Source organism: Engraulis encrasicolus, chromosome 8 (genome assembly GCF_034702125.1).
Source record: "Engraulis encrasicolus isolate BLACKSEA-1 chromosome 8, IST_EnEncr_1.0, whole genome shotgun sequence".
In the NCBI taxonomy this organism is placed as follows: Eukaryota; Metazoa; Chordata; class Actinopteri; order Clupeiformes; family Engraulidae; genus Engraulis; species Engraulis encrasicolus.
In genome coordinates, this window is record NC_085864.1 from 45,299,282 (window position 1) to 45,322,478 (window position 23,197).

Consider the following 23,197-nt stretch of genomic DNA (forward strand, 5'->3'; position numbering starts at 1 on the left):
CACCCTAATTTGTTCAAACAGTTTGTCACTTAACACTTTAACTCCTGCATTGATGACTCTATCGAGAGAGGAGTTGGCTCTCTGAGCCGAGTCGGCAGCTGCTACGGATTCACTCTGTTGGCATTCCTCAACGAAGTCTCTGTGGGGATACACAAATTCAAATTCAAATTGAAGTTTTATTTTGGTCACACATAAAACAATACAACTAAACACACAAAACTAGAGGGGGGGGGGGGTAAGAAAGGGGGGTACGTAACTTAATAAACAGGGAATGACATACAAAGACATTGGAGACATTGGAAAGTGTAATGGAATATTTAAAGTGCATGGGATGTACAGAATTGTACTGCAATTGTTACTACAATATATACACACTCGTTAACATACAGTAAGGAAATATTTGAAAAGAGGTATGAGTCATGTGTAAAACACTTTTATCTTGTATGCAGTAAATGGGATAGGAGGATAGTAAAAGCAAGTGCAGACAGTGCCCATAAAAAAGTCTACACACCCCTAGATGAACCGTATGACGTTCGTCTACACACCCATGTTCAAATGCCAGGTTTTTGTGATGTAAAAAAAATGACAGAATGACAAATAATTTCACATTTTTTCCACCTTTGATCAAAACTAGTAACTAGTACTCAACGCTTTGAAGGGAAAAATCAAAAAAATAAAAACATGAAATGAACATGGTTGCATAAATCTGCACCCCCTTATCAGCGTCTGTCAGCGTGGCACATGTTGATGTGTCTGATGTGTCTGACAGATTGCGAGTGCATCTTTCTGTCATTTTATTATTTTACAACACAAAAACCTGGAATTTGTTGTAGAGTAGACCTTCTAGACAGGTTTCCAAACGCGCACGGGCGCGCGCACACACACACACACACACACACACACACACACACACACACACACACACACACACACACACACACACACACACACACACACACACACACACACCAGTTCACACTTCCTGAACAAACCAATGAAAAATGAAGGCAGCTACCAGGCCATTTTCAGACTCAAATTCTTGAGATTATTATTGCTTTCTTTCATCCTTCCATCCAAATTAGTCCACATATACAGGGAGGGGTCTTCACACGAGGGGATTTTTTGTAAGGATAACTTTTCTACAAACCTGAAAACCGGGCAGCAGTTGACCAGAGCGATGGTTGTGGAAATGTATCCGCTTTCCTCCTCTCTGTATTCCAGCATGGCAGTTTCAAGAAACATTTCTACTTTCCTCTGGAAACTGTGAAAGTATGTTTGGAGATTGTGTCAATGAAATAACCAAGGATAAAATGTCTCATCAATATCTGACAGACTGTATTTCACAACCCACTGTTATGACTACAAGACAGATTAACTAATTTAAACGTAAAACCGAAGCGTAATTTAAAGGAACAGTCCACCCTTTTTTGATTTTCACAAACTGCAGTACCTGTATTTCCCAGCATTACTGTATTCATGAATGTGCATATAATTTTCGTCCATGTGTTTCCATTGCCTAGTTTAACAGTATAGCCAAATTAAGCATAGCAATGCAAGTCTATGGGGGCAAACAAAACATCATCAAATGTACTTATAAAGTACTTTAAAATGAGTGCAAAACAGCTATTTAATCCTGCACTGTGATCATTTGTGGCTTGATGCTAATGCCTCCATTCACTTCCAGTGATTATGCTAAACTATGCTAATAATTCTGATCCAATAAGTACTGGAAAAACTGAGAAGAAAATGATATGCACATTCATGAATAATGCTTGGAAATACAGTACTGCAAATATGTGAAAATCAAAAAAGGGTGGGCCGTTCCTTTAAATGTAAAACCTTTCAAATTATTTGAAGTGAGCAATGTAATCTAAGTACTTTGGATTACTTGATTTGTTGTCATACAGTAGTTTGCATTGAACAGTCAGATTTTGCTGGCCCCTTCTCACATACATAGTCACAAATGCGCACAGTACTGGCACACATGACATCTACACACTCATTCCAACAGGCACTGACACACATCCGCTGCCACAATAACACACATGCACATTATGTGTTCTGTGTGGGTTGTTTGACAATTAATAAATGAGGAATGATCAAAATTAGAGAATAGCCTCTGGCTTTATAAATGAACCCATGCGTTATAAATTCCACCCACGCTATAATTTACAAACTGGTTACTCCCAGACATTTACATGCAATTCAACTGTAAAAAGGTTGAAATTCAAAATAAATCTCACCTGTACAAAAAGTCTGCAAATCCATTAAGGCAGCACTTAGCCACACGGGCCCCCAGATCTGTGTTAATTGCGGCTGATCTTTCCAAGTCTTCCTGCAGTTTCTAAAAGAAAAAGCAAACAAATAAAGATAAATTCCTCCTTTGTTATGGCACAAATGCACCAGAAGCGACTTGAGCAACAGTAAAGTAAAGTAAAGTAAAGTCAGAAGTAATTGACATTGTATTGAGTCACTGGCGACAGAAGAGACGAAAGCGATTTGGGCGACAAGAGGCGATTTGAGCGACAGTTTGTAGTTGAACTTCAGCAAATATTATGCTAATAATTAGCTATGATGCGGTTCGGCGACAACTACCTCAGACAATTGGAAAGTCGGAATGCTTTTTACGGGCATGCTCTGTCACTTCCATCGCTCGTGTCACTCTTGCTATGAACACATTCCAGCGATTCTTTGTAGCTTGGTCACCTCTGGTGTGTTCTCAGGGTTATAGCAGAGGTACCAATAAAGCTACTGTAAATCCCTCCCGACAATTACACTGGCCCTTTTTTGTTGCAAACAACTCTTAATACTCTTATTCTACCAAGGAATTTACCTATTAATTCAAATCAAATCCTAGAATGTGATTTTTGTGATTTTTTTTAACATTTCATCTTTCATGACAGCTGTCAAAAATTCATGGTGTCCTGTGACCTGCCCCACACTCCAATCTGAGGAATCTGAGGAAGACCAAGAGGTCGAAACGTCATTGCCAATGAATGAATGAATAAAAAGAAGAAAAAATAACTTAAAGAAGAAAAAATCCAAAGGAGTGTGCGAACCTTTTTTCAAAAAATACGTTATCTTTTTGTTCAGCACCAGGGATTGTGCACGAGTAACTCTCTACAAGTCCTGTGACCTGTCCCATACTCCAGCCCAGGCGGTAGGGGCATAGCACTTTACCATGCTACCAGAAGGCTACTGACAGTAGAAGAAGAAAGTGACTCCCAGCAGCGGCCATGCTGTACTAAGCTCTTATGACCTCAGTGAACTGTCTTCTCTCTATCGCCTTTGCTGCAAACTAACCTTTGTTACTGTGTCGGCTAAGGTGATTCGGCAGGTCGCTGCTAACTAACCTTTGTTACTGTATCGGCTAAGGTGATTCGGCAGCCCTGCGAGTTCAGACATTCTCTCCAAGTCTTTTCTTCTTCGTCCAGTAAACGGGAAAGCTCGTTTGTCACTTTTCCCTGCAACAAAGTATTAAAAAAATATATTAACATATCAGTACTGTAAATACATACATGTATCAAACACAATTTTAGGCCCATTACCTAGGATCAGCGCACTTAACACCTTGAAGTCTAATGCTCTACCCTGTGTGCTTAACTTTGTCAATGAATGAACTCAAATCTCAGAAGTGAATGAATTAAGAAGCACTCAACTCTTTTTGGCCTCACTCAACTGAGGCAATTAAAAAAAAAAAAAAAACTAAAATGAATTTGATGAGTGCTTCTTTATTCATTTGCTTTTGAAACCCATTACGCAGCCATGTTATCTGTGAGGGGCACTGACAACATTTTCCAAGTGTAACACAAAAATAAAATGCCAATTGAAGCAAGTTGTAGTATTATCAGAGAGAGTAGAGAGAGAGAGGTTCCATTGGCCCATTGTTTCCGGGTTCTATTATTGCAAGGGGGAGGAGGGGTAAATCCCCCTTTAGGCAGACCTAAGGACTGTTCTATTCGATGCTAGGAGTATTATGACACGCCCTTTTAGGCAGACCGGAACCTGGTCATGTTAGGTGCCCATAGCAACCTATTACATTGGCATATCTCTATATACTTAAAGAGTCTCTGGTATTATACTACCTCTGGCTGATGACTACATTTGCATGTGACCACTGCACTTATTCACTGTGGAATATGGGTGTCCCAAATTTAGCACACTACACTAAAACTTTGCTGCTCATAGAGTGAGTCAGGCTCCCACGACCTGATGCTGAAACTACGGTATGTGCTGCAATGACATGCTGTATTTACTCACTTACAAAGGAAAATGAGGAGCCTCAGATTTATATCCTTTTGGTAGCCAATCAAAACTCTTTAGCATAGTGGGTAGCAGAAAGAATATAACTAACACATAAGACATTTAGGGTATTTTCATACCTAGTCCCCTTTAAGTGTACCAAACTCAGTCCTCTTTAAGTGGACCAAATTTGAACAGACAGCAAAAGGAGTCAGTTGTGTTTTTGTTCATATTGTGAGTGTATTATAAAAAAAAGAACAGGATGCTCTTCCTGGTCCCATTAGGCTTACACCTAGTCACAAGTCTAACTTGTCAGGACTCAAACTGCACTGAGACGACGTCAATAAAGGTGTCAGTACAGTTCCCTTCCGAGGGGTCTGGGTACACTTTAGAGCTTTCACATACTGGTGCAGAAAATGCTGAGTCACAGGTCTTCGTTCACTAATATGGCTGAAAGGGACCAGCTGTGAAAACACCCGAAGACATTATACGGATATATAACCTTACCCTGACTGAGTTCAGGCAGTCCAGTTCAAGTTTGTCTGTTGCTTCAGAGGACAAGAGTGCACCCAACCCCCTTTGGCTGACGGGAGCCATTGAGCTCAGAACATCTAGAACCTCCCTGCGAAGAGAAAGACATGACAATGTATGAAACTTCTTTTGGAGGATGCAAAGGGAAAGGTTGTTCCAGTGGGAGATGGATGTTGATTTTTAGATAGCCCCTCGTCTGGTCTTTCCATACTCTAACACCAGAACCATGGAATTCAAAGTTGTGGCAACCGGGGTATAGGACGTCGGTTGGTGACATGATTCACGTAGATTCAATTAATTCTAGGTAGCGTCTTTCTTTTCACTAGAGACTAACACAGAACCACTACATAACAAGAAAAGATTAATTAAAATGAATTACATTTACCTTTACTGCACTTTCTGTGTTTGACCCTAACTTCCTGGAACTATTTTGGAACTATGTCAATAACAATCTGTGTGTCAGAGGCTCCATGAGCCGCCATCTTTGTGTAAAAATGGAACACAGAGGTCAATGGGATTAGCCTAACTCTTATTTCCATGGCTCTGGTTTAATAATATTTTCATTCATACAGACAGACGGTTTGGAACAGCCAAATTGAGAAACGATTAGTGGTGGCAGGAGTGAACTCTGTTGAAATTTGAAATGAGTGCCGCCAAAACTTTTGATGATGACATTGAATAAAGATCACTTAATCTCAGTTGCTCTCTAGATCTCAGTTGCTCTCGAACTTAATTGCTCATCATTCACTGACCAGCACTAGGCATTTCTAGAAAAAAAGGGAAAAAAATATTACAGAAAAATAGAAGACTCACTTGTTATAAAGGTTGTAAACCCAGTCTAGTAAGGAGTAGATATCTTTGATCTCCAGCTGCTGGCTGTCGACAATGTTGCGTAGGCAACGGGACACCGCCTGGTGGTAGCTCTGCACGTACACCTGGAGGTAAGGGTGGGCAATATGGCAAACATGTCATATCACCAATTTTTTAACATAAAATCTCGACCTTTTTTCACCTTCTTCCATCGAAAAAAAGAAAAAGAAAACAGAAACAGGCATTTTTAGGGCTACAAACCTATACTTGCAATTTTGCATGTGCAAATATTGTTACCAAATTAAAATGCAAACAAACTGATAACACTCTGACAAAGAAAACTATTGGAAGTTGAAAAAAAATTCAGTAAAAAATAAAAGTGAAGGCAACAATACTATTGCCTCTTTTCCACTGCCGGTTTTCTGGTAGGTCTACATCTTGACACAGCGTGACTCAGCCGCCATTTTTTGCTCTTCGATTGAGCTGTGTCATGCCCAAAGAGGCTTGAGACAAGAGGGCTTACTCATTTCATAACAGCGTAGTACGAAATGATGGCGAGGGGAGTACGGAAATGTTATTCACTGTGGAACAGGTCATAGGACAGTGTGAATGTCTGTCAGCTGTCCTTAATTACCCCCAGCAATTACTGCTGACCAACAGCTGCCGTTAATTGGCCACAAATGATCCATCATGGTGTCGCCCCCACTGACCATGTGCAAGGGAGTACGAAAATGGTATCCATCGCACCCACTGACCAATGACCATGCGCAAGGGAGTTAATTTTCCATCCACTCGTGTCCTCAGGCAACGCCCCCGTACTACACCGTGGCCAATGCATTTCCCCCCGAGAGATTGTTCTTCTGTTGAGTTTCTTTGGTCGTGCCCAATCAAAAACCAAAAAGTAGCGGCCAAGTCACGCTGTGTTGAGCTTTAGGCCTACCAGAAAACCGACAGTGGAAAGAGGCATAAGTAAGTAATCATCACTCTGATAAAGTCCACTTTAAATGATACTCTACTCCAGTGGTTCCCAACCTTTTTTCTGCAGGGACCCATATTTTTACCATTGTAAGCTTTGGTGACCCAATCGCACAAGCGCCTGCACGAGAGGGAGTCACATGATACTCTGTTTCCTGCGAAAACTCACTAGTTATCATGTTATTCCTCAATTTGTCTTCAGTCAAATATAGAATAACTGTGTAATCACTTACATTCAATATGAGCTATACAGTATGTGGTATTAAAATGAAACCCCTTAAAATCAAGAGGGCTTCGCGACGCCCTGTGGATCTTTGGCGACCTATTGGTTGGGTCCCGACCCATAGGTTGGGAACCACTGCTCTACTCTACTCATAATTTACCTCAGGATTTAATAAAAAACACTTAACTCTAATCTACTCTACATTCTCACTTCAAGGTGATCTGTACCATTCCTCCACTTCGGCAGATATTCAACGATCTTCTACTCGATTTCATGATACACAATTTAGTATCGTGATATCGCAGCATACACCCCTACCTGGAAGGCATCGTATTCCTTAGGATAGATGGGCACCACGTTGTTCAGGGCGGCCTTCAGGTCCTCCACCATGCGGCTCTTCACCTTCTCCAGGTATGCGGAGAGCGCGCCCGATTTCACCTCCGCCGTCTGGGGCAGCTGCTCATTGGCCGCCTCCACCACCACCTCCCTCCACTGCCTCTTGAGCTGCCGCGGCCGCGACCCGGAGGAGGCGGTGCTGTTGGTGGCGGCCGCGGCGTCGTTCTCCTTGCTGGCCCAGGCGGCGTCCGTGGTCTCCTCCTGCTCCAGGACCTGGACGACCAGCCCCAGATTGGGCCCGGCGGTGGGGGAGTGCAGGGCCTGCCGCACGATCTCCCACATCTCCTTCTTCAGAGCCTCGTACAGGAGCTCCACGTCCTTGGCCTTGCGCCGGCTGCTGTCCTTGTTGCCCCCGCCTCCGGCCCCCGGAGAGGTCACGACAACGTCTTCCGGCGTGACCGCAAGACTGCCCCCTGCTGGCTGGAGCTGGAGGACCAGGTCGGCACATTCCTGCTCCAGCTCCAGGATGTGTGTGTCGGCCAGAAACAAGTCTCTCTTTGTCACCAGCTGCAGAATCTCAAGCACTGCAAAAGACAAGCACAAAAGTGTTTTATTTCCCTCTTTTCTTTTTTCCTTCTTAAAAATGTCTTAAATTTAAAAAAAAATGCATACTTCTGTATCTGCGGCCAGATGGTAGTGTCTGTGTGGCTGGTATGGTGTGGGTCAGATCTAATGTGTATAATAGTGGTTCTCAACAGGGGTGCTAAAGGCCCCCCAGGGAGCATTGGGGAGCCCTAGGGGGCGTTGAAAAGGATACAGTTTAGTGGGGTCGGGCTTAGTTCCCATTGGGGGGCATTAGTCTATTTTATTTTTCAATACTAAGGGGGGCGTTGGCAGACTTATAATGAGGTCAATGGGGCGTTTGGAAACTTATGATGAGGTCAAGGGGGCATTCGTTCAAACCACTGGTTTAGAATTGGATTATGATTACCTGACAGCGGCTCTCTGGGCTTCACCTCGGGCACCTCCTCCTCCACAGACTCCTCCTCCGGGCCGTGAGAGGACGCCTGGTCCACGCCAGACTCCCGCTTGTGCTTGTTGCGGCCGACCAGCTTCATGAAGGACAGACGCCTGCTGCTGTTGTCGGCCTCGCTGTTGGAGCAGAGCTCTGAAGAAGGAAGACTCTCTTTGCGCAGGCTGTCTCGACATCTCCCAGCAATGCTGTGTGCAGGGAGGAACGGGGGTGTAAGTGAATGAAGCGAAGGGCGGCACTCTTCAGATTTTTACCTCCACCAAGGAGGTTATGTTTTTGGTCGAGTTGGTTTGTTTGTTAGTCTGTCTGTCTGTCAATAGGATAACTCAAAAACAGATTGGCTGAAACTTTCAGGAGTTGTTGGAAATGACCAAAGGAACAAGTGATTACATTTTGGTGGTGATCTGGATCACGATCCGGAACCAAGACTTTTTAAAAGATTCTTCACCAGTGCTAGCGTACAAATCTAGATGCCCCTAGTGACCGCAAGTTGAATTGGGGGACAGGGTGAATGTTGACATTCCAGTTTCTAACTCCGCAAAAAGAAGGCAGAAAGACTTAAAATAAAAATCGAGTGAGTCAAATGTTCTAACAAACGGCTTCCTTGGCAGAGGTCTGCACTCTTGAAGTGCATTTTTAGTTCTTTCTTTATTCGATTAGGCGAAAGAAAAACTGAAGAGCGCTGCCCTTCACTTTATTCACTCATCTATGTTGTATGTGGGATTCAGCACCCCGTTAATAACTGTATTAATCATTAGGCGATAGTGTGAGTGTGTCACCTCCACTTCACAAAGAATGGAAGTTTAATAATGCAGTGCAGTGTTCATTCAACGCTATTCTCAGAATATTTGGTCCTAATCGATACAATTGATTCAATGTCAGTTCAACTCTTTGAATGTTGATTTAACACTTACAGAGTTAAATTCATCACTGTTTTAGACCATTGCTACTGGTAGAGCATGGCTTCACAGTGTGAAATTCAACACTCAAAGAGTCGACTTTTAACACTAAAATCGAATAGGACCATATATTGTCAGAATAGTGTTGAATTAACATTGCATTTGGTGCCACTTTGTCTTAGCTCTAATTAGGGCTGTAACGATATTGTGTCGAATCGAGAAATCGGGATACACTGAGTCATGATACTGTATCGTGATGCAAGGATGCAATATCGTGATACACCCTCTCAAAGTTCTGTTACCCTTCAGTGCAGAAAACAACCATATGACATGATGTGATGGTGATTCAAGTCAATAATTTATATAAATTGTGGGTATGTATCGAACCGTAGGTCAAAAATCGTGATACGAACCGAATCGTGAGTTGAGTGTATCATTACAGCCCTAGCTTTAATTGAATACATTGCCTCAGCTGGACTAGTATATGACTGCCTGCTTAATGATTTACACTGGTTTGACCTACACTGGTATAAGTATACTGTATGTCTGTAGTGAAGGAGAGTAGAGTTTCCTTTGGGACTCTGACCACTACACCAAAGAGCCCGGATTGTTAGCATGACAGTCAGAATATACCCAAAAACCCCAGTGATGGTCACTCCATCACAATGCCCATGAAGAGACAGGTCTATGTAGCATGTTTCCTTTGTTTTTTGTTGGTTCTATGCAGTACTTTCATACAACGTACACAACAGGTTCATTATGAATATTATTAATAATTTTGCTTGGAATGTTACTACCTCATTGGGAGAAACANTTTAGGTTTTATTTGTGAGTATTTTTTACCATTCATTCACTTTATAAGAGTCATATTTTATCAATCATAGCCTTCCTTCTACCCCATAAGTGTTGTTAAATGTGTTAAATTAACGCTGCACACTAGGGCTGTAACTATACACTCAACTCACGATTCAGTTCGTGTCACGATTTTTGACTTGCGGTTCGATACACCCCATGTTTTTTAAAATTATTTTTAAAAAATAATTAATTAACTTTTCCCATTTGCCAACATTATAAACTAAAATTATAAATGAAAAATTCTGGATTTGAGTGTGACAACATTGACATCTTCTTGCACCACGATACAGTATCGTCACTCGCGATTTCTCGGTTCGATAAAATATCCTTACATACAGCCCTATTGCAAACTACATGGATACTACGTGGATAGAAGCTCACCGTAGCAAGCTGCCCTCCGAGCTCCTGCGGCCTTTCTTCTTGCGTACATCTGGGGACGGCGTCCCGATGGATCCCTGCGGGGAGGAGGCGGCACTGCTGCTTTTGTTGCTCCTGCTCGACAGCCGCAGCCCCTTCCCCAGTTTACCCAGGGCCTTGAGAGGAGACGCCCCGCGAACGCGGTCCAGCGTCCCCTTGAAGGAGCTCTTCCCCGAGCCTCCTCGCCGCACCTCATTGGCCTCGTTCTCGTCCTCCTCGTCGTCGAAGGGGTTGCGGTCGTGGGCCACCCCGCCCTCCAGGAGCGAGTCGTGGCGCCTCTGCTGTCGCCAGGCCTGCTCGTCGCCCACCTCAAGTCAAGTCAAGTAAAGTCAAGTGTAAGTCAGTCAATCAAGTTGTCAAAAATCCATGTGACAGGGTTAGCGCAGAAGTTTCAAATGACGTTTGACAAGTCTCCAATATGCACTTAGACTAAACATACATATTTGACTAAAAAGAACAACAAGACATTGACAAAAATCACTCTCTCACGACACACGAGCACACACATGTGCACACACACGAGCACACACTCGCGCACACACACACGAGCATACACGTGCGCACACACACGCACACGCACACACACACACACAAACACACACACACACACACACACACACACACACACACACACACACACACACACACACACACACACACACACATGCACACACCTCCTCCTCTTCAAAGGGCTTGTGTGTCAGGCTCATGTTGTGTAGGATGACGTCAGCATAGGGGCCTCTGCCTCCGCCGCCTCCTGGCTCTGGGCCACTGGGGCTTAATGCACTCGCCTTCAGCCACGGGGGCAGGTTCTTAAGGATGGGCATACTGCCTCTCCGCATTGAAGATCCACTGAAAAAAAACAAATCACTTTAGCTTCGTGCAGGGTTTCTTAACTGGTGGGTCGCGACTCGGGAGCCAAGAGTGGGTCGTGTTGGGCTTCTTGGGCTTTGCATGTGCAGATATTGTTAACAAATTAAAATGTAAACAAACTGATAACACTCTGACAAAGAAAACTATTCGAAGTTGAAAAAAAATCAGTAAAAAATAAAAGTGACGACAACAACACTATTGCCTCTTTTCCACTGCCGGTTTTCTGGTAGGCCTACAGCTTGACACAGCGCGACTCGGCTGCCACTTTTTGCTTTATGATTGAGCTGTGTCGTGCCTATTCGAAAAGCAAAACATGGTGGCCGACGCTGTGTCAAGCTGTAGGCCTACCAGAAAAACAACAGTGGAAAAGAGGCGTATGTGGGTCGCGGAGCTGTGGTGTAAACTAGTTGATAGACGAATTGATAGTTGATAAACTAGTTGATAGTCCACTAGTTGATAGACGTGTTGTATGTCAGCATTCAATGCAAATGCTGTCGCATGTTATGAAAAGCAAGGAGGTACTTTTGATAATTATTTGAAGATTCTGATGGTGTGACAAAATATTGGGTCTCAACGTAATTAATACAATTAGCACAATACCAATACAATGAAGGGTCCCAAGACTATTCCAGTTAAGAAATTCTTGTTTAGTGGCTGCTTTGGTGCAGAACACTTAAAGGGACACTCCACCCATTTGCATTAGGCTTTCCATTGTTAGACACCAAGTCATACTTTTGAATGGTCGTGCAACACCCTGTCAGTGTGCCAGTGCTTTTCGAAATCACTGGCATTGAGGCTCCAGTAAGTCACTGGCAGAGCTGCCTGGGTGTGGCCTGTGGAACTTGAGCATTGCAATACATTATGGGGATTGTTGTCACAAATCCACAAGCACCAAAAAGTAATTTTCTGCCTTTTCTCGGCCACGAAGGCACCAAATTAGAAATGTATGCTACTATTCTACTACATATATGACCCACTTTCAATACATATTCATGTCTCCAGCGGTGGAATGCCCCTTTATGTGCCGTAGCACAGTATTGCCCAAAGGGAGGGACCCAGGATCAAATCCAGTCTCTGTCATTTTACACTTTTTCAACCCCATCTCTCTCTGACTCTATTTTCCTCTCTCCATCTTCATTGCCCTGTCTGAGTAAAGAGGCTAAAAAGACCTAAAACAAATAATTTAGAAAAGCAATTCCATCTTATATTACCAGAGGTTTAGCCAAAGCAACTTACACATGAGGACATAATCAAAAGCATACAATACATGCGGAAGTACAAAGTACACAGGCCAAGCAGGGTTAGTTCATTTGTAGTGCTTTAACACACACACCACTCTACCAGTGGAAGGCTGTAAAAGTCAACTGAAAAAACGTAACTACCATTGAGCTACATGACTATGACACTGCACGGGGCCTTTAGTACAACATTACGACTTGGTCATTGCCATTCTGTAGCTAATTTATAACAGCATAAAATCAGAAAATTGTCATTGATGTGGTGAATACATACAACGGCAAGCTGAATTGTGAAGGAAATTCAGTAACATAATGTGTCCAAAGTTGTGTCCTTTTTTGTTCAGCCCTTTCCAAGATCTTGCCCAACAAAGTGGTGGCACAGTTTGTTTACAGAGTGTTTTAAACTTCTTAACATTCTCTGAATTTCATCCCAGAAGTTCTGCAACATCAGCAGACACCCTACAACACAACACTAACTTCTTGGGTGGCCTAGTGGTTAGAGAGTTGGTCTTTCAATCTAGGGGTTGCAGGTTCGAATCCCCCAGACCTCTCCCTACATCTCCATCCATGGCTGAAGTGCCCTTGAGCAACGCACCCAACCCACATTGCTCCAGGGACTGTAACCAATACCCTGACAAATAATAACTGTAAGTCGCTTTGAATAAATGAAAGCATCAGCTCAGTGCAATATAATGTAATGTAATATTTGCAGTGCGTTATGACAATTAAAATGATATGTAAAGCAAAGCAATGGACAATGATACGGCTTTGGGTAGGCTACTGACAAGTGCAGAGCAGTGTGAGTGAGCAGGGAAGCCAATAGGGGGGACAAAGGGGTCAGTTGTCCTGGGCCCAGAGAAAGAGGGGGCCCAGAAATGGGTCTCCATTACATGTATTGAGGGGGCGGCGGGGCTTTCAGACTATTTTGTCCCGGCCATACCAAAGCTGTCAGCGCCCGTGAGTGTGAGCAGTACAATGAAGACAAACTGGGCTACTTCTTGGGTGACTAGACCCAGGGATGACCGGAGCACTCAGCATACTTTTAGAGGTTTTTTATTTGTGCACCAAATAATAATAATAAAAAAAAACTCTAAAAGTAGGCTGAGTGCTCCAGTCATCCCTGTGTCTAGTCACTGAGAAGTAGCCCAGTTTGTCTTCATTCTACTGTCCTGGGGTGAATTTCTCGAAACCAAAGTTGCTTACTACATTAGCTACTTCGTTGCTTTCCATGCATTTTGCCATTGGCAACTACCGAAGTTGCTAACAGGCTAACAACTTCCCTTTTGAGAAACTCAACCCTGGACTATGAGCACCACAAGGGCTGAAGCGCAGACATCCCTTCTCTCTGTGAGCAGTACAACTTGATGTTGAAATTGGCTCGAATTTCCCTTTAAGATTTCTACAACATTTCTCAGTGGGAAAAAATCATTCTCAGACAACAACAAAAAATCGCTCATGGTTGTCATTAGGGGTGTCAATAATAATCGGCCCAGACCTTGAGTCTGGAATAAAGTTGATGATAAAGTTGATGATGAATCGAAATGTATCGATGCATCGATCCTACGGCCGACAATTTAATCTAATCCTATCGCGGGGCATTCTTAAATATTGAAAATAATCGAATCGCTGGCCCCTGTCCAATGCCCTTTCTCCATAACATAATAGAGGTAGAAAAGTAATTGGAAAAATCGGATCAGATCGTATCATATCGTGGGAAATTCTTATGTATCGAAAATAATTGAATCCCTACTTTAAGAAATCGATACCGTATCATATCGTCATGGAGGCTGTGATTTACAGTGCCTTCAAAAAGTCTACACACCCCTCCTCAAATGTCAGGTTTTTGTGATGTAAAAAAATGACAGAAAGACAAATAAATTCACAGCTTTTTCCACCTTCAATCTAAACTATTAACCTGTACAATGCAATTGAGCAACAAGCATGAAGCTTTAAAGGGAAACAATAGAAAATAAAAAACCTCAGTTAACATGGTTGCATAAATATACACACCCTTAAATTAATACTTAGTTGCAGTACCTTTGGGCTTGTCTGGGCTATTCCAAAACCTCAATCTTATTCTAGTGAAGCCATGCTTTTGTAGACTTAGGCGTGTGCTTGGAGAAATTGTCGTTCTGAAAGATTAGCTCCTCTGCATCTTCACCTTTCTACCAGGGGGGCGAAGGTTTTGTGCCACTACCACGGCCCCTGTGAAAATTTTCATAATTCCCTCCTCCCTAATGAAAGCCCCAGTTACAGCTGAAGAAAAACAGCACAAAAGAACAATGCTGCCACCACCATACTTCATGTTAGGTATGGTGTTATTGCGGTGATGTTTTGCGCCAAACATACCCTTTTGAATTATGACCAAAAAGTTCAATCTTGGTGAGGTAAATTTCTCAAAAAATACTTCTGTAATCTCCCAAATGCATGTGGGAAGATGTGTTATGGTCAGGTGAAACTGAGGTTGCACATTTTGGACATAATTCCAAAAGGTATTTTTGGCACAAAACATCACCGCAATAGCACCATACCTAATGTGAAGTATGGTGGTGGCAGCATTGTTCTTTTGTGCTGTTTTTCTTCAGCTGTAACTGGGGCCTTCATTAGGGAGGAGGGAATTATGAACATTTCCACAGGGGCTGTGGTAGTGGCACAAAATCTTCGGCCCCCTGGTAGAAAGGTGAAGATGCAGAGGAACTAATCTTTCAGAACGACAATTTCTCTAAGCACACGCCTAAATCTACTAAAGAATGGCTTCACTAGAATAATATTGAGGTTTTGGAATGGCCCAGACAAGCCAAAGGTGCTGCAACTAAGTATTAATTTAAGGGTGTGTATATTTATGCAACCATGTTAATTGAAGTTTTGTATTTTCTATTGTTTCCATTTAAAGCTTTATGCTTGTTTCTCAATTGCATCGTACAGGTTAATAGTTTAGATTGAAGGTGGAAAAAGCTGTGAATTTATTCGTCTTTCTGTCATTTTTTTACATCACAAAAACCTGACATTTGAAGAGGGGTGTGTAGACTTTTTGAAGGCACTGTACACCACTAGTTGTGATTGGATGAAGGGATTAATAATATTAGCTGTCAACTGTGTTTGCTTTCGATAACAATGACAACCTTAACTAAACAAAGGATCTTGGCCATATGTTTACATACCCTGTTAACATACCATACCAATTATTTACACACATTTTCAAAGCTTTGAAGTTTTCTTTCCTCTAAAACTCTACACACAGATTATTAAATAAATGATTATTTAGAACACACCTGCATAACCAAAAACTGACAGATACTCAGAAGTGTCTGTGTCCTCAGTCCATTTAGACTCGACTTACAGACTTCACATACAAGTATTTCCACCCCTCTACACATTAAAACACACACACACACACACACACACACACACACACACACTCATTACACTACACTGTGACTGCACTATACTACACTACACTACATTAGAACACACACACACACACACACACACACACACACACACACACACACACACACACACACACACACACACGCGCGCGCGCACACACACACACACACTACCCTACAATACACTACACTGCACACACACACAACCTTTGCTTGGGAGTAGCTCAGGCGGACGCTACATAAGTTATTTAATAGTACTGCCGCACCTTGGCTTTAAATCATCTGTGCCATATTTATCCCTTTTCTGCACACATCCTGTCCCCTGAATATCCAACTAGAACATTTATGGCTGGTGACTGCTGAATCACTTCCGCTGTGTAACAGTGGCACGCTGTCCTTGCCCGGCCCCCCTCACACACCACCAACCTCCTGGGAAGTGGATGATAAAACTGTGCATAGACACAGCTCTTGAAACTAGTCTTAACACTTGCAATACAATACTTGCAACACGTGCCGAGTTACAGTAAGCTGAGCTTTTACAGTCACACTGTACTGATTTCATGAACTCCTTCAAGGGCCGTACCTTAACACAAACCAGGATTCTTATGTATTTGCTTTACAAAACTTGTCATATTTCATGTGAAACTGCATAACATTAAAACTACTGTATATCGGAGGCCGAATAAGACATCTCCAGATGGCATCTCCAGACATCTCCTCCGAGCCACCCATGCTGTACAGAACAGGGTGGACCCCCGCATTTATTGTGCATTTTTACTATGGAAAAATCAGCACACTGTTGCTGCTCACTGATTTATTCAACACAACATTTCGTTGAATTAATTGGTAAGCAGCAACAATGTGCTGACTTTTCCTTCTTCTTTTACACGTCTTTGTTTGATCCAGCACCTGTTTAGTAACTGGATGTGCGCTCATCCCTCACACTACATTTTTATTATGCACATTTCTGATCTGTTCCTTCCTTTTCTTTCTTGAAAGATATTTTTTGGTCTTTTACGACTTTATTGATGACAGTACAGTATGAGAGATGGATAGGAAGTGAATTGGGAGAGAGATGGGGAGGGGTCGGGAATCGAACCCGGATCGGACGCATGGCAGACGAGTGCCCAACGGGTTGGCCACGGCAGGGCCTGTTCCTTCTTTTTCATATCACGTACTGGATTTCCTACAAATTACACAAGGACATACAGTGAGGCTGTAATCGATCTACTACCTGTCACACCAGTTTAGTCTGTCCTTCAGTCAAACATTGTTCCAGTGAGCTTACTAAACTCTAGAAGTGTAATGTCTGATGATTTTGTAATCCAAATGTTTCAGGTGTTTGTTTCAACTGCAACAAGCTACTCAGAGTACACACGGACACAGACACCTAGACAGACAGACAGACAGAAAGACAGACAGACAGACAGACAGACAGACTCACACACACACACACACACACACACACACACACACACACACACACACACACACACACACACACACACACACACACACACACACACACACACACACACTAGTTCCTGTGATGGTTCTGGGGCTGAGGAAGGGTAGAGTTAGTGGTCATATTGGTTTTGCTTGTTTTTTGGACACTTTGAAACATCAGTAATTATTGGGATAGAGCATAAAACCTTATGATCCTCTTGACCCAGTAGGCCTACAGCAAGCTAACTGTTTGAGTCTGGGGCACTCATGAGAATTCCACATGACATCTGCAGACTAGGCTCAGAAATTGGGTTCATCTTGACATTTACGCAATAAGTCATGAGGGCCCATGTGTTTGCTGGATGTATGTCTAGGGGGGTTTGAATCATGACATAAAGCTTGTTTACATCAATAACTAACGGCATAAGGTCTCTTTAGACTCCTCCTGCAGCTGCAGGAGATGTACTGTCATCTGGGGGGTAGCGGCAGATTACGGACAATTCTAGCCTGATTATCATCGACTTTCAAATCTCTTGTTCCGTGACTAGGAGGGCACGGCCTGGCTAGGGCAATTCAGCCTGGGAGAAGTATACGTTGAGCGCTGCAAGGGATCTTTTCAGCTCTGAAGAGGGGGATGTGGTGGCTGTTTGGGTACGTGATCTCTGCCACCACCTCATGCTGACAGTACTTCTCCTGCAGCTGCAAGAGGAGTCTAAACCAGGCTATAGGGTTCAGAAAAAACACGATTTTGGGTAGGCCTACTTACTGACAAAGGCTCAAGAAGGTAGGTCTGCAGACTTCAGAATAAGCTCCAAAAATAAACTTTATTATATTAAAACAGCAACATTTTGATCTGACGAAGACCTGACGAAGGTCCAGGGTGAATAAAACGTTGCTGTTTTAATTTAGTAACGTTTATTTTGTCAGTGTGCAGACTGCAGACCTACCTTCTTGAACTGTCTGGCACTTTTGTCTGGCACCTGCGACAAGTGACTTTGGATGTGCGCATTCTGCCCAAAACGAGGGGGGGTTTGTATCACGACACAAAGCTTGTTTACATCAACAACTAAAGGCGTAGGGTTCAGAAAACCTGAGTGTAGACACAAACAACAATGTCACTCATTGTATGCCTAGTTAGAATATCTACCAAGGTCCTCTCCAAGCCCTGTATTGTATGCTTAGTTAGAATATCTTTAATCTGTAGCTTTATGGTTCACAAGTTAGCCACTTATACATGCCTACTGTCTATGTAAGTGATTTATAATGCATCAGTTTAACATTGGCTAAAATCAAGTCAAGTCAAGTCAAGTCAAGTTTATTGTCAATTTCTTTACATGCACTGGTCATACAAAGAATTTGAAATTGCGTTTCTTGCTCTCCCATGCAGACATAGACTAATCTAGGTAAGGACATAGACAGTATAGACATAGACAGTACTCATACATGGACATAGACAGTATGGACGTAGACATTGCTCATACAGACATTTAAAGTGCAAGACCTGGACAACAGAAGACTTGTAGGAGAACATACATTAAGAGGAGGTATTTTGTTGTTCTTTTTTCTAAAAGTCCTTTATAGCGTTCTGACATAGTAATAGTAGCATTTGAAGAAATAAATAATTAAAAAAAGGTTTTTATTAAAATACACCAGCAGCAGTATGTGTGTGTGTGTGTTTGTGTGTGATATTTTGTGTGCGTGTGTGCGTGTGTGTGTGTGTGTGTGTGTGTGTGTGTGTGTGTGTGTGTGTGTGTTTAGTGCAGGTAGAAAGTGCGGTGTGCGTCTGTGTGTGTGTACCTGTGTATGTGTGTGTGTGTGTGTGTGTGTGTGTGTGTGTATGTGTGTGAGTATGAGTTGTGTGTCAGTGTGTGTATGTTTGGGTTTAGTGCAGAAAGTGCAGTGTGCTTGTGTGTGTGTGTGTGTGTGTGTTGTTGTGTGTGTGTGTGTGTGTGTGTGTGTGTGTGTGTGTGTGTGTGTGTGTGCATGTGTATGTTTTGAGTTAGTGCAGGTTGAAAGTTCAGTCACAGATGTAGTAGTGCAGGTGGAATGTTCAGTCGCAGATATGGTGGTGGGGATGAGGGGGGGGAGCGTTGTCAGTGGCCTGGCTGGCTAGAGGCTGACAGTGAAGGGAGAGTGGGTTGAGTGTTCAGTATCTTGATTGCTTGATGCATCGTGCTGCTTGCAAGCCTGGTGGTACGGGAACGGAGGGCAGGAGGCTGAACAGTTTGTGTGCAGGGTGGCTTGTGTCTTTGATGATCATCAGTGCTTTTCGGGTGAGGCGTGCGGTGTAAATGTCCTGCAGGGAGGGGAGTGGTACTCCAATGATCTTCTTCGCTGTGTTCACAACACGCTGGAGTGTCTTCCTGTTTTTCTCCGTGCAGCTTCCTCCCCACACTGTGATGCAGCTGGACACGACGCTCTCTATGGTTCCTCTGTAGAATGTTGTCATGATGGAGGGTGTAGCACTTGCCTTCTTTAGTTTGCGCAAGAAGTAGAGACGCTGATGGGCCTTCTTCGCCAGTGATGTAGTGTTGGTGGTCCAAGAGAGGTCGTCGTTGATGTGCACTCCAAGGAACTTGGTGCTGCTCACTCTCTCCACAGCATCACCGTCGATGGTCAGTGGTGGCAGTTGTTTTTGGACCCTCTGAAAGTTGACAACAATCTCCTTGGTCTTGTTGACATTCAGCAGGAGGTTGTTGTCTTTGCACCATCTGGCCAGCAGGTCTACTTCTTCTCTGTAGTGGGTCTCATCGCCCTTAGTGATGAGGCCCACCAGTGTTGTATCATATCATCCGCAAACTTCACTAGATGGTTAGTGCTGTGGGGTCGTTGTGCAGTCATGTGTCAGCAGCGTGAACAGCAGGGGCTGAGAACACAACCTTGCGGAGCCCCCGTGCTCAGGGTCAGGGTGCTTGAGGTGTTATTCCCTACCCGTACTGCTTGTGGTCTCTGCATCAGGAAGTCCAGCAGCCAGTTGCAGAGGGAGGTGCTGAAACCTAGTTTGTCCAGTTTTCTGATGAGTTTGTTGTGGTATTATTGTATTGAATGCTGAGCTGAAGTCAATGAAACAGCATTCTCACATATGAGTCTTTATTGTCCAAGTGGGTGAGGGCTGGATGGAGGGCAGAGCAGATTGCATCCTCCGTGGATCGCTTGGCTCGGTATGCGAACTGGTAGGGGTCCAGGGTGGGGGGTAGGGTGGCTTTGATGTGTGTGACAGGACTAGCCGTTCGAAGCACTTCATGATTATGGGCGTCAGTGCTACAGGACGGTAGTCATTGAAGCATGATGGTGATGATTTCTTCGGCACGGGTATGATGGTAGCAGCTTTGAAAAGTGATGGGATGACTTGCTTGCTCCAGAGAGATGTTAAAGATGTCTGTGAAGACATCCTTCAGCTCTTCTGCACAATCCTTCAACACTCGGCCAGGTATGTTGTCTGGGCCAGCTGCTTTGCGTGGGTTGATGGTGGCCAGTGTCCTCTTCACACTGGCAGTGGACAGGTACAGGGGTTGATCATGGGGGGGAGGGGGAGTTTTCTGTGGATGAGTGTCATTTTGTGCTTCAAAACGGGCAAAGAAACTGTTCAGGTCGTTTAGCAGAGAGGTGTTGTTGTCACAGCTTCGTGGTGCAAATCAGTAGTTTGTGTGAGGCACGTTCATGAATTTCTTGTTTTTTGCCAATAATATCTTTATTATTGATATGAGAAAGTAGGCTATGTGTCATAAGACACTTATACAGTACATAAACATCAAGTGTTATCATTTAATCCAGGGGTGGGGAACTGTTTTCATTCGATGTTAACTTCAAATTTCATAAACTCCTCCTAAGGCCGTACTATGAACACAAACCAGGTTTTCTCCCTGCATGTAAGGCCTACAGTACTACTACTACTTTTAAAGAGAGTGCCTTGGATTTTTTCTTCTTTTTCAAGGCCTACAGTATATTGAAGGTGGCCACATTAACAACAGACCCCACCTTCACAAGGTTCCCTGAAAATATACCTTAAAGGGGTATGCCACTATTTTGGGGCTTAATACAGTTAAAATCGTTGGCTGGGGTTTATAAAGGTGGTAAAGTGTCTTATTTTTCACGTTAAGCGTTGTCTTGCTTTAAGACAAGTTAAAAGAGGGAATATGTTGCTAAGTTAGTGAAAGTCAATGGATCCATTGACTTTCGCTAGCTTAGCGACATGCTCCCTCTTGTATTGCAAAAGATTTCTTGTCATATTTCATATTTCAAAACATGTCATATTTCATGTGACCCTGCATAACATTAAAATGATATCATATCGGGGGCCGAATAAGAGGGCCTCAAGGGCCATACGTGGCCCCAAGACATAGGTTCCCTATCCCTGCTTTAATCAAAAGAACAGTGTGTTCAATGGTTTTGGTCAGGTTTGCGCAGGGGGAGCTCAGGTTGCAGAGAGACCTGCAGAAAGGTGGTTTTAAAACCAGCTCAACCACTTTTACATCAGGTTTCATACAGTAAGGTGACTACAGAGCAGTATACCCCATTAACACCCAACATCTCCCCTTATCTGCCTTAGAGGGATAGGGGGCCTACTCTTCTATAAAATCAAAATCGGAACATTAACCCATTGATGCCTGATGTTGCATTACGCAACATTCAGGCTCATGAGATTTGAGACAACTTCATTAAAAATCTCTGTTTGTTTGAGATGAATGAACACATTCTAATGAAAGATGAGGGTCTTAGTGTTTAAAACAACTTAGTGCATATATTTATATACTTCAGAAGCTGAAATATTTAGGTTTTAGGCTGAGGGCAACTTTTCTCAAAAAGGGCTCAGGCATTCAGCACCCTCTCTTGCAGGTGCCTTAGGCATCAATGGGTTAAAAGGGCAAGTGAGTATGAGTAGGTACCCTATTCACCCCCTACTCACTGTGAGTAATTATCATGGGTTAGCCTTAGCCAGCAGCATTCCAAGTTAGATCCTTTACAGGTTTTTGGTGGAAAACGGTGTTAGCCTCTTACTGCAGATGGGGTCGCCGGCAGGCTTATACACTATTTGCTGAAAATACTCAACTACATCATACTGTAACAACATTGCTATGACAGTGCCGAGAGCCTTAAGTAACAGATTAAGACATAGACATTACAATTTTGGTGACAGTAAGTTTATAACATAGGTGCTGCGCTAAGGGGTTAATAGTAGCGAATTGAGAGTTCTACTACAGCAGTGGTTCTCAACCTTTTTTGAACAAATGCCCCCTGGACCTCATAATAAGCCTCCCAACGCCCCCCTTGACCTCATCAAAAGCCTTCCTAAAAATTTTAATGAACTAATGGCCCCAATGACAACAAAGCACTGCCCTTTCTCAACTGTATCCTTCTCAATGCCCCCTAATGTCTCGCCAACGCCCCCAGGGGGGCTGTACCGCCCCCGTTGAGAAACACTATACTGCAGCTTGCCCAATCAGCACCCCCATCTCCCCTTATCTCCCTCTATCCAAACCTGCCTTCACCTGCAAAAGTTCAGAGATCCATGCACAGCTTCTAGGTGCTGGCAGACGCAGGAATGTGCAATACCTCAAAAGGAAAAAGTTTACCGCACACTTGTTTGACTTTATGCTTTTTTATTCAGAGCGAACAACGCGTTTCTCTGTGCCTCTCTGCGTCATCAGGTTTGCTCAGGCATAGCCTGCCTTCACCTGCCCTCCACTGCATCTACTGTACTGCCATCCTCAACAAAGACAGGAAATGCTCTCCATGACTAGACCGCCTCCTGACAGTGGCAGAACAATTGTACATAGGGCCCCAGGGCAAGACACTCTGACAGGGCCCCCCATACGGCGATAGGACCCCCTCCACCAATACAGGAGGGGCAAATGCCCTGCCCCTGCCCCCCTTCACAGACAGGCGTGGCATTGTCATCATGGTGATGGAACAAAATTAGCAGAAAATTC

The 23,197-nt window shown here is 43.5% G+C and overlaps 1 protein-coding gene across 2 annotated transcripts in view; it reads right to left on the reverse strand.

Annotated features, from left to right (window-relative positions):
* The window catches only part of exoc3l2b (exocyst complex component 3-like 2b), a 43,860-nt gene that overhangs the window by 5,675 nt on the left and 14,988 nt on the right, over window positions 1-23,197 (reverse strand). For both annotated transcript variants that reach the window (XM_063205839.1, XM_063205840.1), the window contains exons 2-11: window positions 10,996-11,173; window positions 10,286-10,629; window positions 8,109-8,338; window positions 7,100-7,701; window positions 5,587-5,708; window positions 4,750-4,864; window positions 3,354-3,464; window positions 2,244-2,344; window positions 1,148-1,261; window positions 4-139 (exon numbers count right to left, since the gene is read on the reverse strand). In XM_063205839.1, the coding sequence (XP_063061909.1) occupies window positions 4-139; window positions 1,148-1,261; window positions 2,244-2,344; window positions 3,354-3,464; window positions 4,750-4,864; window positions 5,587-5,708; window positions 7,100-7,701; window positions 8,109-8,338; window positions 10,286-10,629; window positions 10,996-11,163 (2,043 nt within the window). In that variant the 5' untranslated portion in view covers window positions 11,164-11,173. The remainder of the gene's footprint in view (window positions 1-3; window positions 140-1,147; window positions 1,262-2,243; window positions 2,345-3,353; window positions 3,465-4,749; window positions 4,865-5,586; window positions 5,709-7,099; window positions 7,702-8,108; window positions 8,339-10,285; window positions 10,630-10,995; window positions 11,174-23,197) is intronic.